General features: G+C 40.0%; 1 protein-coding gene across 1 annotated transcript in view; it reads left to right on the top strand.

Moving 5' to 3' along the window:
- The window catches only part of LOC117258589 (uncharacterized), a 77,894-nt gene extending 63,589 nt beyond the window's left edge, over positions 1-14,305 (top strand). Inside the window, exon 17 of the mRNA XM_033629615.2 lies at positions 12,127-14,305. Coding sequence (XP_033485506.1) covers positions 12,127-12,231 — 105 coding nt within the window. The 3' untranslated portion in view covers positions 12,232-14,305. The remainder of the gene's footprint in view (positions 1-12,126) is intronic.
- The last annotated feature ends 1,319 nt before the right edge of the window (positions 14,306-15,624 follow it).

Raw genomic sequence — 15,624 nt, 5'->3', positions numbered from 1 at the left:
GAGTGAGATGTCTGCCTTCTCTCCAATATAATGGAACTAGATGGCACTCATAATACATTTCAAAACTCAACACCAATGCTTCTTTCCAGAAGTCATGACCCGGTTACTAAAGCTAATCTACAGATCCTGTTGTGAGCAGTTTTATGTAGGAACTATTTCTTTCCACTGAACTACAAATGCCAATCGCATCACTGTGCAGAAGGAAATGTGCATTTACTGCTAGCTCGCCTAGCACCACTCAGCTCGCTAATGTTACAGCTGGGGATGTTTCGGTTAATTCTGCTTTTGATAGCGCAGCATTCATTAACTGGTAACTAAAGTCAAAATGGTGTTAAATACAAGAGGCTCTTCTTTTTGGTCCAGTGCTCCACTGACTAAATGACTCATTTCAAAGCACAACCCATTTAAAGGTGGTGAAATTGTAATGTTTTGTGGTGTAAATATGTTGCCTAGGAATACACCGAATATTCGGTAACCGAATATATTCGGCCAAATATTGCAAAAAAAACACACATTCGGTATTTGGTGGAATAAGTGAAAAGCAAGGCCGAATAATAGCGGCGTGTTTTGATAACGCAATCAAACAGCGTGCGGTGACGGACGGAGTAAAATGTCGTCAGTGTGGCGATATTTCACTCCGTCTGTCACCGCACTCGCATTTGTGACTAAAAATAGTTTTGTTCGAGCAAAATAAATCATTCACAGATTTCAACCAGCAGCAGAAACGAAAGGCAAATCCCACCCGTTGTGGGTTGAACGGGGGTCACAGACACAGACAGGAATGTATTCCTGTCAAATATGGCGGCCATCGGCTTACCAGTGATGGAGAAGTCCGGCTCCAATAATATCCTCTTCTTGGCGTCATGACTGTCCAAAAATCACCTGAACAGCCGAGCCGTGGCGGCACACAGGTAGGCCTATGTGACGTGTCAGAAGAGAAACGAGCCGTTCACATTTCTCTCTTTGTGGCAGGTAACGGCCCACAAACCTCACCGCACTTTAGGGACTGTTCTTTACTTACGTAGGGACCGTTCTTTACTTGTCAGAGGAGGAGGGTGGCTGGTTGATTTTTATTTTATTTATTTATTTTATTTTGATCCCCGCTATGTTAATCACTTATTGATGCTGTTTTTGAAGTATGAATAAGTCAATAAGTAATTTATTCATTGAAATATCATTGATGTATTATAGAAAAGTGATTTATCTTTTTATAAATGACAAAAGGCACATCTGCCTCATTTTTGCTGTGGTATCGTGATACTACTCAGAACCATGATATTTTCACTGGTATCGTACCGTGGGTCCCAATTTTGGTACCATGACAACACTAATCTGGAGGGTGTTCATCTGCAAAAACTAATGAAAAACTAAACAACGGTATTCGGTATTCGGCCAAGCATTTAATTTTATTCGGCTTCGGCTTCTGCCACAAATTTTCATTTCGGTGCATCCCTAATGTTGCCCTTTATTTTTATTTTACGTTGGCTTAGCTGACCAACAGTCAGGTGGCTTTGTTAACATGTGGAAACATAATGTCCACTGCCCAACCTCCAGTCTCCACTGGTTAGCTAACGTTAGCCTTGGCTGCTCTGCACTGCAGACCACCCAGACCCGGCTGGAGCTAAGTAAGTATAGTAAGTAAAACTTATTTATAAAGTGCTTCACAAGGGCATTATACAACAAGAAAGGAAACATAGAAGACAAAAAGACTATGTGAGCCACGTAGTTAAATATGCACAACTAGCAAAACTATTTGCACAGTTAAAAAAAAAAAGAAGCTAATTAGCAATGCCACTCATTCAGCAATTACCGCTGGTAACAACGTCCCAGTGGTGTGATGCCATTGCTGTGGAAACCTGGTGGCTACCCTTTAGCTCCAGTGTGTAGTCAGCTGAATATTCACTGGAGTGACCTGAGTGGAGACCCAAGGGTGGGCACGATATTTCCACAATGACACTGTTGAGTAAGGATGGCGTTACTATTAGTTATCGCCAAATTAACAGTGCAACTAGCTAGCTCCTACAAAACCTGGGTGCTGCGCAGAGCAGTTAGCTGAAGAGTAGCAAAATAACCTATAGATCAACATTTGTAACCAGTCAAAAATATTTTCTATAGTTAGCCATTACAGCTCAACCGAGGAGGACACCATTAATGTTGACATCTCACACTGTCATGAGCTTGAGCCTCTCGTTCATGAGTAGATGTACGCTTCCCTCTGCGCAGTGATACAGCTGTCTAGTGTAGTTCGGTACAAAGAAAATAGTTCCTACAAGCAAGGTCTGTGGAACATCTTGAGTTACTGGGTCATGACTTCTGGAAAGAGACATTGCTGTTGAGTTTTTCAAATGTATTTTCTTTTGGTGCTTTGAGCACCACAAGCCAAGTGCCATCTAGTTCTATTATACTGGAGAGCAGGCAGACATCTCTATGGCCAATATCTCCAGCACTCTGCAACTCACACTTAAACAATCTAGATTGATAAATAGAACTACAGAGAAAAAAATTATGTTTTTGATTTTGGGGTGAACTGTCCCTTTAGGCGTTTGTGTTGACATCAGATCTCTCACAAAGAAGATTCCTCTGTCACACACATCATCAGATTTAGTGGAGGTGTACCTGTCCCTGTGTATTCCTTTATCGCATTGTCTATAAAGGAGGACATTTTCTTTGCTCACTAACCTGGTTTGATTAGCTTTATAGAGCTCTAGCCTACTTTTGACATCTTAACAGGTGCTATGTCTTTTTTTTTAATAGAGTCGCCCCCAAAAACAATCAATAGAAAAGTAGTGCCTATTTTCTCACCTTTCCCATATCTCTATGGACAATCCATCATCATAGAGAGTCTGCTTGCCCTTACTGCTGTGTCTGAGCACAGAGATATTACAGTGTGAGCTGTGAGCTTTAGGACTGGTAAGGAATTGTGTTATATTAGGTCCACAATTAGATTCCTGTGTACTGCAAACTTTTTACCTTTTTACTCCTCCCCCACAAGTAAGCAAAGGGTCACAGTCAAAAGTGAATGCACAAAATAGAGATATCCTACTGATACTCAATTTGCAGCACTGCTTTCACAACCAACATTGCCTCAGACCTTCAGCTTCCATCTCTGAGTCTCTTTATCTACATCACTTCCTTTGTGACTGGTGTAGATTAAATAAAAGAAATCAGCAAGGGGTAGTGTGATGGCTTTTACATGTATGGTCTAGGCTTTTACAAGGTAAAGGAACAGTGGTATTCTGGAAACAAATGCTCATTTGCTTGCAGAGAGTGACATGAGAAATGTCTGTATGGTAAATTGCCATACAGCAGCTGGTTAGCTTAGCATAAAGACTGGAAACAAGGGGAAACAGCTAGCCTGGGTGCTTCCTCAAGTGTCCCCAGGAAATCACTACCCGGGACAAAGATATAGTACACTTTGATTTTTGTACAGATAACATAACCAAGATGTAACATGTTGCCTTTCTTTTTCATAAATCTGAGTTGTCTATGCAGTACACAGATGCAAATACTTTTAAAGTGGTGCTACGTGACCACAGAAAACACAGGAAAAGGCCCGTGGCAATTGCTTTTGCTTAAGAGTTAGAAAACCTATAACAACCAGAATGCACTGCACCTCACTGGACCAAAAAATGCTCCTGCTGGTGGGTGACGTAATACGAGCTTGAGAAACACTACAAACACAAGAAACAATATGGTGGTCGGCTGGAACAGTGCACTAAAACATGTTCCTGGAAACTTTTGAGGTGAGAAATAGGCACCAGAGTTTTATTTTCTATGTTTGTATTTGATCAGCACTGTTTAGTTTTAACATTTCATCTTAGTTTTTTCAGCCTCTGTTTTTTTACAATACAGGAAACAGTAGTAGTAGTAGTAGGCAATACAGTAACAGAATCTTGCTTTATATTTTATCAGCAATCCCTTGTTGGAGCATTGTTCCTGTTAGTTACGGCAACACTAAACCGCTTTGCTTGCCTGAGAAGGACTAAATGCCCAAACCTGCTATTTTTAAATATCCCATGGAGAGAGACTCTCACTGCAGCCTGTTTTATTTTGTTATTAAAATGTTGGTGTACAACCTTGTTCTGTGGACGATAAATGAGGTGCAGACTTCCATCTAGGTCAGTGACCCCAAACTGGGGTGAGATGGGAGAAGATGCCCACATACATATAACTCAGACCCCACCTAACGAATGCAAGTAGAGCTAATGCCCATGTGTTGCATACATTCAGTGAGGGCTACCATTTCTAAATGTACGTCTTACTCATTTCTGTTGTGGAATTTTGCTCAGCAGCTGTTATTGAGGAGACCTGAACTTGTTAGTCCTTGTTGCTTTCTAAGGATCTGTGTAGACACAAAAATTGTGGGTAATCTAATAAGGAGATTCATGTGTGGACCCATTCATTAGTTTGAAACTACATGTAAAATTTAAGATATATTTCTACAAATGTGAAAAAACTCACATCTTAGGGAAAAATTCACCCGGGGTCATCTTCTCCTTATTTTTTTATGTAGACTGATATTTGCTGATGTGTTAAAATGATTTAAAGACACAAATATAATGATCTCCGACATTAAGCCATAATATCATAGTTCTATTGAAGGATAGGAAATCTAATCATACATTATTCAGTCACAGACCTCTCTTTAAGATGCAGAAATGGTGACAGAACTGCAGTCGTGTTTGTTCTTCTGTTTGAAGCCTAAACCCTTTCAAGCTAAACCTAATTAAAGAAGTCTGTTTAAATTAACTTGTCCTTAAAAAAAACATTCTTTTCAGCTCAGAGTAAAAGAGAAATCAATAACAAACAAATGCTCTTGATGAGATCGTCTTCATTATGTAAATGATATAATTTGTGGCTATCAAAAATCAGTATAAGAGCAAAATAAATGTTTTAATAGAGCTTATTTTGGTATAACAACTACATTTAATACCCTATCAACACATTACCTCTCAAGCTGGCTTTGTTTATGCATAATAACAAAAACAACAGATTGAAACATCTTGCAAATGGAGAATCTTTTTTAGAAAGGGCATTGTCTCCCATCTGAGCACATTCCCCAGAATATCAATCTATTCCTTTAAAGTGAAACATCCGTACAAAATAAATCCTTAAGATTTTAACATTATTCCTTATTATTCTTAACATAAATCACTCCTCCATGTATTATTGAAAATGGTCTGGTGGTGTAGTGGCTGTGGCCTTTTAAAATTTAACAATTTGACCTTTAACTGTGGCGTCCCCTTCAGGCCAGGAGTTGTTTTTAATCATCAGGCAGGCCAAAAAGCACCATCACTCCTGCATGTTCAGATGAAAGTTGGACCAGTGGACGTAATTCATATTTAGTTCAGATGATTTTTCTTACCTTTAATAATTTAGTCTGAAATGTACTTTTTTTTCCTAATGTAGCACCCTTATCAGTCCATTTTGTGTCTTCTTTAAATACCAAAGCCGTCAGACAGACCAGTGGCATTTGAAGATGGACACAGCCAAACCCTCAGTGCCCAGCCCCACTGTTTTACCCTGTTGTAATATTGTGTGTGTGTGTGTGTGTGTGTGTGTGTGAAACCTTCTGCATGTACAATAAACCCCTTAAGGAGCATTGGAGGAGATGATTCAGACAGACTGGGCGATGGTGTTGTGCGAGGGAGCAGCAGGTTGGGGAAAAGGTGTCATATTTAGTCACATCTTGTCACGGGGGGAGGAGAATTCATAATGATGCCCTTAAATAGCCAACATGCAAATAGAGGGAGCTAATGGAAATTTTTGGGGGGGGGTTGATTTTGGAGAGGTAGCTGTTATTCTGGAAGTATGATTTTAAATTGAAGGAGACATTTTACGTAATGTGCTTCTCCGTAACATATTTCTCATAATTTGATAGATTTTCCAAACAAGTCTGACATGCTGCATACCTTGTCATAACATCAACGCTGAAATCTGACTGCTCTGTCACATTACCAGCTTCTCTTCATATAATACATATCTTTAAAACACCATGTCAGTCAGACGCGACGTAACAGAATCAATTCCACCTCGGCGACTGCAGATAAGGTGCTTTTAATCACGCTTCTTCAAGCAAAGAGCTCAAACCTGCAGATTAAAGATGATACAAGATGCTTCTGTTGGGTGTAAGAAACACTTCAGGATCTGGTCCTGTAACTTCATTTATGTCTTTAAAGTAAACAGCAGATTTCTGTTTTGCTTTAGAGACCCTTCATTTTAACCCTCCTTATTTAACATGTAAAAGTTCTATAAAACGTTAATAAATGCTTTATAACTCACTTAAATGTAGTTGTAAAAATATATCTTCAAGCAAACAGTTGTTTATCAGTGGACAATTTTTTTTGAGTGTCACAACCACCATGAAACAACATGTTTCACTATCAGGATTTTAACCATTTGGTCCTATTAATTTTGAATAGTCTAGAAGTTTTTGTATCCAAATGCTAGTTAGCAGAGCGCTAAAGCGGAAGTTAGTCATTTGGCTGGCAGAAGTTAGACACTCGGTCGCTTGCTCTATAGGCTGCACAGTGTGTAAGTAGTGCCAATAATCCCCAGATGATGCGGGTAATTTTATACACAGTAGTTGAACCACTTTGGCTTCATGCGCCACTGAGCAACTCCCATAAGACTAAATGAGGCCCCACATTCAACCCCACGTTCAAAGTTGTATCCAGTTCTTCTAATACATCCATGCCCCCCTGTCCCTCACTGTCACTGTGGACCAAGCCTGGTTCTAGGCAGGCACATATGAGGGGGCAGTCATAAATGTGGAGGGGGCATCATGCTCCAGCACATTTTTGCCATAGGTAGAGCTGACAAATAAAGGTCACTCACTCACTCACTCACTCACTCACTCACTCACTCGCAGGATGTGGAGACGCTGTGTGAGTGCCCTATAGAGGGTGTCAAAGCACCGTGGTCTCAAATGTGCTCACCGTTTGTTTTGTTGTTGATAACAGTGTTTTCTACATGGAATTGGGTTGTTGTTAGCTGTGTGTCCAACCCCCAACCTAAAGAAATGGATTGCACTTTGTCAGGCCTCTACCCTAAGACTTGTCCAACTTGGGTGTCCCACCTGAAGACTAAGCTCCTGCTGGTATAGCTCTTAGGGTCACTGAGGCACACAAACCCTCTGACTACAATAAGGTGGCAATCCCTCAGGGAGGAAAACTGAAAAATAAAATAAACAAAAAATAAAATAAAAATTAAGAAAAAATAAAATAAAAATATCCTTCGTCTAGGCACAACCAACATCTTAACATTTATCTTATTGGATGGCCATTAGGCATCTAGGCATATGAAATAAATTTGAACCTAATAATTACAATAACCTCACTATAGCCAGTGTTTACCAAAGCTAGTCTTATAAAAAAAATGTATCAAACTGACAGAACTAACAAACACAACAGATATAGGCTAGAGGAGAACATTTTATATTTTTTTGTTTTGTTTTTTGTCATTTTTTGTTTTTTTTGTTAGCAATTTAACAGATTTCTCTTCACTCTCCTTTGAGCTGCTGAAAGCTGCAGGAGGGAAAAGTTAATAAAAGCTTTGTAAAAAACATGCAGAACTAGAGGCTGGACGGGGCTTTATGTAGGGGTCTGGCACACACAGGGCATTTGTCCTCAGTATGTGACATGCAGCAGGCACTCATCTCTCACTGTGCTTGTGTGATTGAAGAAACGTTCGCACTGACATGCTCACTCTCTATGCTCACACTTTGTTGTTAACTATATATTAAGTATCTCACGACACAAGACGCTACGACGAGTTTAACGTAGCTTCACTTCACTGCTGCATTCTGCCTCACTGAGACTGAGAAACCTGACGCCGATGCATCTTGGCTCATTTGCATACTAAATAGTGATTGGGTGTTTACTGGGGGGAGTGTCTCTGCCGAATGCAGACAGTAACGTTAGATCACACACACAGCCGGCACACAGCATGAAATGGAGTGGAGATAGATGAGAAAACTTTTCAGTTTTGTGCCTTTTTCGGCGGATTTGATTTGAGGGGGCAAGACATTTGTTTAAGGGGGCACTGCCCCCTCTTGCCCCTGCGTAGAACCGGCCTCGCTGTGGACTCTGACTGGGCAGCTGCTGCAGAGACAGACCTTTGGTTGGCAGCTGCAACAGCTGAAATTCAGGTAGTGCAAACCCTCCACTGCTGGATGTCACAGCGGGCTGGTGGCCAGCAGCAGGGCTATGTCTAACTTGTGTAACGGCAGCAACTGAAAGTTTCCTGATCTGGCAGAGAGTTGGGGCTGTCCAGTCCCACGGAGCTGTGACTGGCCAAAGTTTCCCATCATGGGCTAGATTTTTTAAAAACTGCAGAAGTCCAGTGTTCTCTCAAACCACTTGATTTACAATAAGCTCAAAGTTTATTATTGGATTTTTGCCCATTCATTCATTCATTCATTCATTTTCTGTATCCGCTTATCTTGTTGGGGGTCACGGGGGGTTGGAACCTGTCCCAGCTGACACTGGGTGAGAGGTGGGGTTCACCCTGGACAGGTCACCAGACTATCACAGGGCTGACACATAGAGACAGACAACCATTTACACCTATATTCACACCTACGGACAATTTAGAGTCACCAATTAACCTGCATGTCTTTGGACTGTGGGAGGAAGCTGGAGCACCTGGAGGAAACCCACGCTGACACGGGGAGAACATGCACACAGGAGGGCTGGGATTTTTGCCCAGTGACGCCAAAATAAAACTGCCTAACCCAGCTTTAAAATGTAGTGTTACCTTTGCTATTTGCACATATTACTCATTTTAGAATTGTGATTATATATGCTACATTTTTCAAAAAAATTCTACTGCTGACATTGGTGGATTCAGCACACCAATTATCCATTTAAAGAATTTTGTTTATTAGTTTTGCAGCATAGCATTAAACACCCCGGTATGATAACACATGCAGCCAATGCAAACAGCAGGCAATCTCATTATCCTTCTTATCCTCACTTATTAACGTGGAGAGACATTGATTCCTTCAACAGGCACTCGCTTTATTCTCCTAAAGCTATTCTGAAGTGTGGGTTGTAGATTTGTTGGCTTTACTAGGCACATCACGTTTGTAAAAATGCACGCAAATATTCAACATGCATAAAAATCAACAAGGCTAATCAGCTAATGGGTTATGGAGAGGATGATGTCACTCAAAAATAAATCTCAAGCCTCAACTGGTTTGTTATATCAGGGCATACTGTGCACAATATTGAGAGAAACGTATGCAAATGGATGAATCTGCATATCTGATGGAACACTGCAATACATTATAGAGAGAACAGGTGCTTATTATCAGCCGACACCTCCCTCTCACTATTAAGGACTGTGTAGAAAGCAGGCATCTTACACCTGTGTAAACCTCTCAGAAATGTCACAAGGCTAATACAAACACACTCACTGTCAGCAATTACATTTTAAGCTTTTGGAGGAGCCGAGGGACATTTCACAGGCAATTTAGCTGTTACTTTACCAATGTAATTATGACTGGTTCAGTCAGAGTTCAGATAAAATTTATGGTTGAATAGTATCTAAAAAAAAATGTCCATTTCTTATTTCATGTTTAAACTTTAAATACAGTAATACAATTTTTAGAGGTGTATTCTTAAGGAGCTGGAGTTAATGTAGTTTATAACTGCTCCATTTGTCAATCTTTTAATAAAGTAATTGTTGGTTGCGTGCCAAGGAATTAATGATTTAAAGCGAACGGTTTCACAGTTAATTTGGCTGAAAAGCTTCAGCCGGAAAGAAGGAATCTGCCAGGTGAACAAATCCCCCCTAAATACATGTACACAGCAACATTAAATCGTACAATTACATTTGTGATACAATATAAAACATACAGTACATAAGGAGGAAGTTGGACTGATAGAAGGAGCTGCAAAGTAACAGTGCGATGAGGTGTCAGGTTATAATCAATGTGCTGTACACCTGCATGAATATAAGTGGGTGAGATTGGTCAGCTGATAGCCATACAGCTGTGAGTCAGCCAGAGATTGTGAATGAAACAGCTAATAAAAGCTCAACTTCGGTGTTCTGCTTGAAATAATGATGTTCTTAATTATAATCAGTGTCGGTGATTAAGATTTGCACTAACTGTGGCAACTGTGTTTTGTTAAATGGGTGATTTGCCAGGCACAGTGAGACTTTGACAACCTGAAGTTGTTTGGCTCTGTCATCAACCAATGACACTTTAACTGCCTCCAGAAAACCCTGATCTGCAGTTAGCAGCTTAGCTTAGCATAAAGACTGGGAACAGGATGATACAGCTAGCCTGGCTGTCAAAAGGTAACAAAATCTGCCTACCAGCACTTGTAATGCTCACTAATTACATGTTATATAATCTGTTATAATAATCAGGTGGACCACAATGGGGCATTATTTCTTTTGTGGTAGCCAACGACGAGACTTGAATTGTACCATAAATTACATATATGATGTTTGACAATTTAAAAGATCATTCTGCAAGTCAAGATAGTCACAGTTTGCTGTAAAACTGTTAAGTATAGCTAACTAAACTAAGTAAAGCTATAGCTAACTAGCTGGTGTTGATGATGTGAATCGCGTGAGACAAGACACTTATATCACTGAGCGTTTTCACGAGGGCCGCCCCCAATTAAGGATTTTCCTAGTTGACCAATAGTCATCATTTCGGGCCATTAGTCGACTAGATATTAACTTAATTATAAAATTATACATTTTGGGCGGGGCAACACAATGGTTTAAGTTCAAGGTGTGAAAAAGAGTAGTATCATTACAAAGAAATACAAAACCGTACTAATGAACCTTCATTAATATAGGCCTATATTTTATCTCCAAGTGCACGTCACACACTGAGCGAGCCGCCTGTTAATGACGCTGTGGGCTAATGGGCATGTAGCTACTTCCATGTTTCAGATGATACGTCATGTTTGTAGTCGACCAATGAAGATGAGTTTACATATCACCTTGGGTTCGTCCTTCACCTTCTCAAAATGATCCCACACTTTGGATTTCCTGCCCGACATGTTACTAACTAGCCTGTGGAATAACCGCAGGTACCAGCCCTGGAAATTAACCTGACTCCTGTCTGACTGCTGAGCGTGGACACTTCCTGTGTCTGTCCTTTCAAATTAAACTCCCACATGGTCCAGTCATATAGGTTTTGATTTATTTTGACAAGGAGCAGCTCCTAATAGAGATTCACGGTTTTGAAATTAAATCTTGCTGACTAATGACCTTCCTGGTTGACCAAAGAATGGTTGGTTGATATTTTTAACTAACAAACATCATGTGTATGGGTATGGGTTTGTGCAGCAAGTCTTGTGTTGCTCAAGTGACAATTCTAGTGACGATTCTCTCTGGCCAATCATTTGTCTGCAGTGTTTTTACTCCACCTTCTGGCATTTGCTTAGCTCGCTTGGAACGTTGACAGCCGTGGTACCAAAAAAACAGAACCAGGTACAATCTACAACTTTGCTTAAGACAAACCAAAAAAAGTGGAAACGTGGCACAACTCTCAGCAAGAAAGCAAACAGCGTACATCCCAAAATGTCAAACTGTTCTTTTAAAAAACCTGTCATGAATGACTTTATAGTACATTGGGTTTTGTCAGTAACCATACAAACAGAATAAGAGAGTATCATCCCTAATGGAATTTTAATATCTGTCAAACATAATGAGAAGTAAAGAAAATGAGGAGAGAGTGATGGCAACACAGCTTGAGCCTGAACTTCAACCTGCACAGTGAACAGCATGCAATAAGCCAATTAGTACAATTAGACACTGTGACCCTCTCTGATAGTCTGACTTGAGAATTACTAACACTTTTATGCCAGTGACCCTTAACCACCTAGGTGTTAAGTATTAATTCAGCAGTGCATGTCTACCTTATTGCATAAGTGCACTCAAGGAATGGATTGCATGCTGAGGCAGTATATGAGTTAATTATATCAAAAGACCATTGTTGAGATGAATTCACATGACCTTGGCACCAGTTCACTTAGGAAAGTGAACGCAGTTGCTAATTGCAGAATAATTTTTATAAGCTCAGAGGTCTCAGAGTGTAATTGCTGTCTGACTTAAGTTTTTAATTTCCAAGCAACTAATCCTGTGTTTCTCCCTGTCAAGGTTAAATTTGGTGAACCGTCGGATCAAGACTCTCAGGAGTTCTTTGGGATGATCTGTCAGTTTGTCCAGGACTTCAAGATGGTCCATTCTGAAATCATGACTTAAACTGTATAGTGTACATATAAGTAAACACTGAGACTGCAGTGATGATTATTAGACAAACCAATCAGATCCTGTATTCTTAGTCACAGCTCAGAGTGATTAAAATATAGGCTGTAATCTCTAATGCAGTATTTGATATTTAAGGTGACCTATTATGCCCATTTTCAGGCACATACCTGTATTTAAGGTTTCTACTAGAACATGTTCATGCTTTAATGGTCAAAAAACACTTAATTCTCCTTATACTATGCTGGAACACCTGTGTTCCACCTCTGTCTGAGACGCTTTATTCTATCGCCTGTCTTTTTTAAGCGCCCTCTTCCCAAAAAAGTCTGGTCTGCTCTGATTGGTCAGCGTATCCAGGTCATCCTTAACCTGGCATCTCTGCACCTTCATTACAGTCGAGGGGATGACTGTTATGGAGAAAAGTGCCACTTTTTACTGTGAAAAATCACCAATAAAAGCTTCAGATCACAACTGGAAATGTTCCAAAAGGAATATGATCTGAAATTTGCTGCTACAAAAAATATGGCTGAGGTGAGACGAACAGATGAAAACTTTATCTAGATTAAACTGATAATAAATAATTCACAGTTGAAAAAAAGGCACTTTTTTTTTATCACAATACTCAGCATATTGCAACATACTTAAAATCGCAGTAATATTGTATCGTGCCTTTAGTATCGCAATAATATCGTGCCGTGGATCTTATAGTGATTCCCACTCCTATCTGACATCGGGGACAAGTTAGCATCAGCAACCAAGATTACATGTTTTCCTGATGTTAGCATGTAGCTACATGCACATTACCCAGGGTTTTCTACAGTACATATTAATTTATCTGTGGCGCACCACCACAACATCTGCATCTGCTGCCATATATAGACTTTATAGTTTCCGAGCTGGGTCTCTCTTTAAGCGTACTCTCGTCAATAGTTTTATTGTTTTCCCACATTACTTTCGATGAAACTGTCTGCGTTCCTATGGAAACCACCCACACCACAATCCAATGCTGGGACTAACCAGTGTAACAGCAGCAGAAGACAGTCTGCTTTCACTCGCCTCTGCAGCCGCTGCTACTCTAATCCATAAATCTAATTTGATCAGCTCTAATCGATCTGACCACAAACTAATCCAGAGGAAGTCTTGCATGTGATAATCAAACAGTTTCTTCCTCTATTATCCACCCTGCAACTCAAACTCAACAGACTGCTGCTGAGGAAAAAAGTCCTCATGGAAAGTTCTGCTTGCGCCGTGTTCAGGGACCTGCAATAACCTCCGAATTCAGAAAAAAGAAAAAAAAAGAAAATTTAAGAAGTTTACCGACCCCCGCCCCCGTCAGTTGCCGCCACACATACAATTTATTTCTGTGGGAAACTCTGTTAGCACTGCGCTTACAGTCAGAGAGTGACTGTAATAGAGAACAATGGCACTTTTTACTGTAAAAAAAAAATCACCAATAGAAGTTTCTAAACACAGCCACACATGTTCCAGCAGGAATATGATCCGATATCATGGAGAAATTTACAACATTGGCAACCAAGATTAGGTGTTTGTCTGACATTAGCATGTAGTTTCATTTAGCAATACAGTCTACGTAATGTAAACACTTGCAGAAGCGTGTCTGGAACAGATGACCATATAAGGAAATCCAGCACACTGTGACGTCATACTGTGGCCACAGTAAAAAGAAGTTCGACCTGAGTATTGAGAGTGGTAGGAAACCTGAGGTGTTTGCTGACAAGGATTACTGTCACATTAATTTACCTCATTATTTGACACTTTGGCCATGTTTAATATGAACATCCTTTATTGTAACACTATATGTAAGACGCAAACTACTGAAAAGCATAACAGGTCCCCCTTAAATACAGTAAAATGTTGTATGGATGTATTTTTTGTAGCTGTTTGTATTTTTCTCCTGTGTTGTTGTACAGATATTTTATAATATAATGGGCCCTGGATGTGATTCAGTGTGTAGACATACAGTATGAAGTGTACAGTGATGCTCGTGCACCTGGATGACAGAATGCAAGTGGAAATCATCTTTGTAAATATAAAACTGATCTATGTCGTATTATTTGATGTCAGAAGTTGATTTGATTTGGGTTGACTTCATGTTTACTGACATTTGCTTTGAGACGAATCAGTAATGAAGGATTTGCGACTCCTGGGCTGTAAAAAACACTCCAATGCTGAAGTGTGCTGCTAATACCCACAGCTGTCTGCTGGCAGAGGAACAAAACAGACAGCACTTCCGAGGCCAGCTGAGGCTGGTGTACTTTGGGTGTGTGATTATTTTGAACATGCATTCGTGCTGCGGTCGGAGACGCTTCCTATCCCGGCGCTCCAGGAGGAGCTCCAAGGCCGCCTCTGATTAAGCAACACATCTGCTCTGTGGCATGATGAGAAACACAAAACTCACCTTCAAAAGGTAGAAAGATATTCTTGGCACTGCTTAGCACTGATTTATGTGTTATAAAGGTTTGTGTGTGCAACTTTTAATCAGTTGACAGCAAAAACATCATTTGTAGTAGTAACTGTGAGCCACAGTGGTATAATGAACCAGACCCCTCACTGGGAGGGAAAAGTTGCACATTTTCTTGTAAAAGCAAAATCCAATGATTTAATTAAAACTTTGCATCTGGAGAAACTAGTGATTCATTAGCAGCAAACATATTTCCATTTAAATGTTTCCTTCACTGAGGTTTATCTTATTATTCATTTTTATATTTTCCAATTTGTCAAAATTGTAGCTGGATGGATCATTAAGGTTTTTTCCCCTGATGTAGTGTCTTTGTACCGCTTTTAAAATTAAAAAGAGATGAGTGACCCAACATTAAGCATGTGCGCAAAGCAACTCTTTAAAGTCACTTTGAATTATACAGGTTTCCATTTTCTCTCCAACTTTGGAATTAGTTGCACTTTTAAAGAGACAGATAAATATAACAGTCATGTATTTATTGTCCTCTCGTACATCACAATCTGTACTGCAACACTTTTTCTTCCATTTCTCAAAAACAGTGTCATTACGAGGATGACACCTCAGTTTGTTTGGGCTCTGCTGAACTCTGCTCTTCTTTTCGGTTCTCCGGGTTATTGCAGAGTTTTTCTAGATCTGTGTAAAGTAGTATGCCAGTCCGGTCTGGTGGTCAGATGACTTGCAAATCTATCTGTCATTGAAGCCAACAGACAAAAATGCACTAAGTTCCTTACTTGACTGTATTGTTGATATCAAGAATTGGTTAACTCAAAATTTTCTTCATTTAATGAGGATAAGACAGAGCGCATTGTGTTTGGGCATACTGGGACGACCGGCTTGCGTGCCTTGCCTTCTACATGTAGCCCTACCGTCAGAAATCTGGGGGTATTTTTTGACAACCATTTGAAATTTGA

This window comes from Epinephelus lanceolatus, chromosome 8, assembly GCF_041903045.1.
Source record: "Epinephelus lanceolatus isolate andai-2023 chromosome 8, ASM4190304v1, whole genome shotgun sequence".
Classification (NCBI taxonomy): Eukaryota; Metazoa; Chordata; class Actinopteri; order Perciformes; family Serranidae; genus Epinephelus; species Epinephelus lanceolatus.
This window is presented reverse-complemented; position numbering and strand designations above follow the sequence as displayed.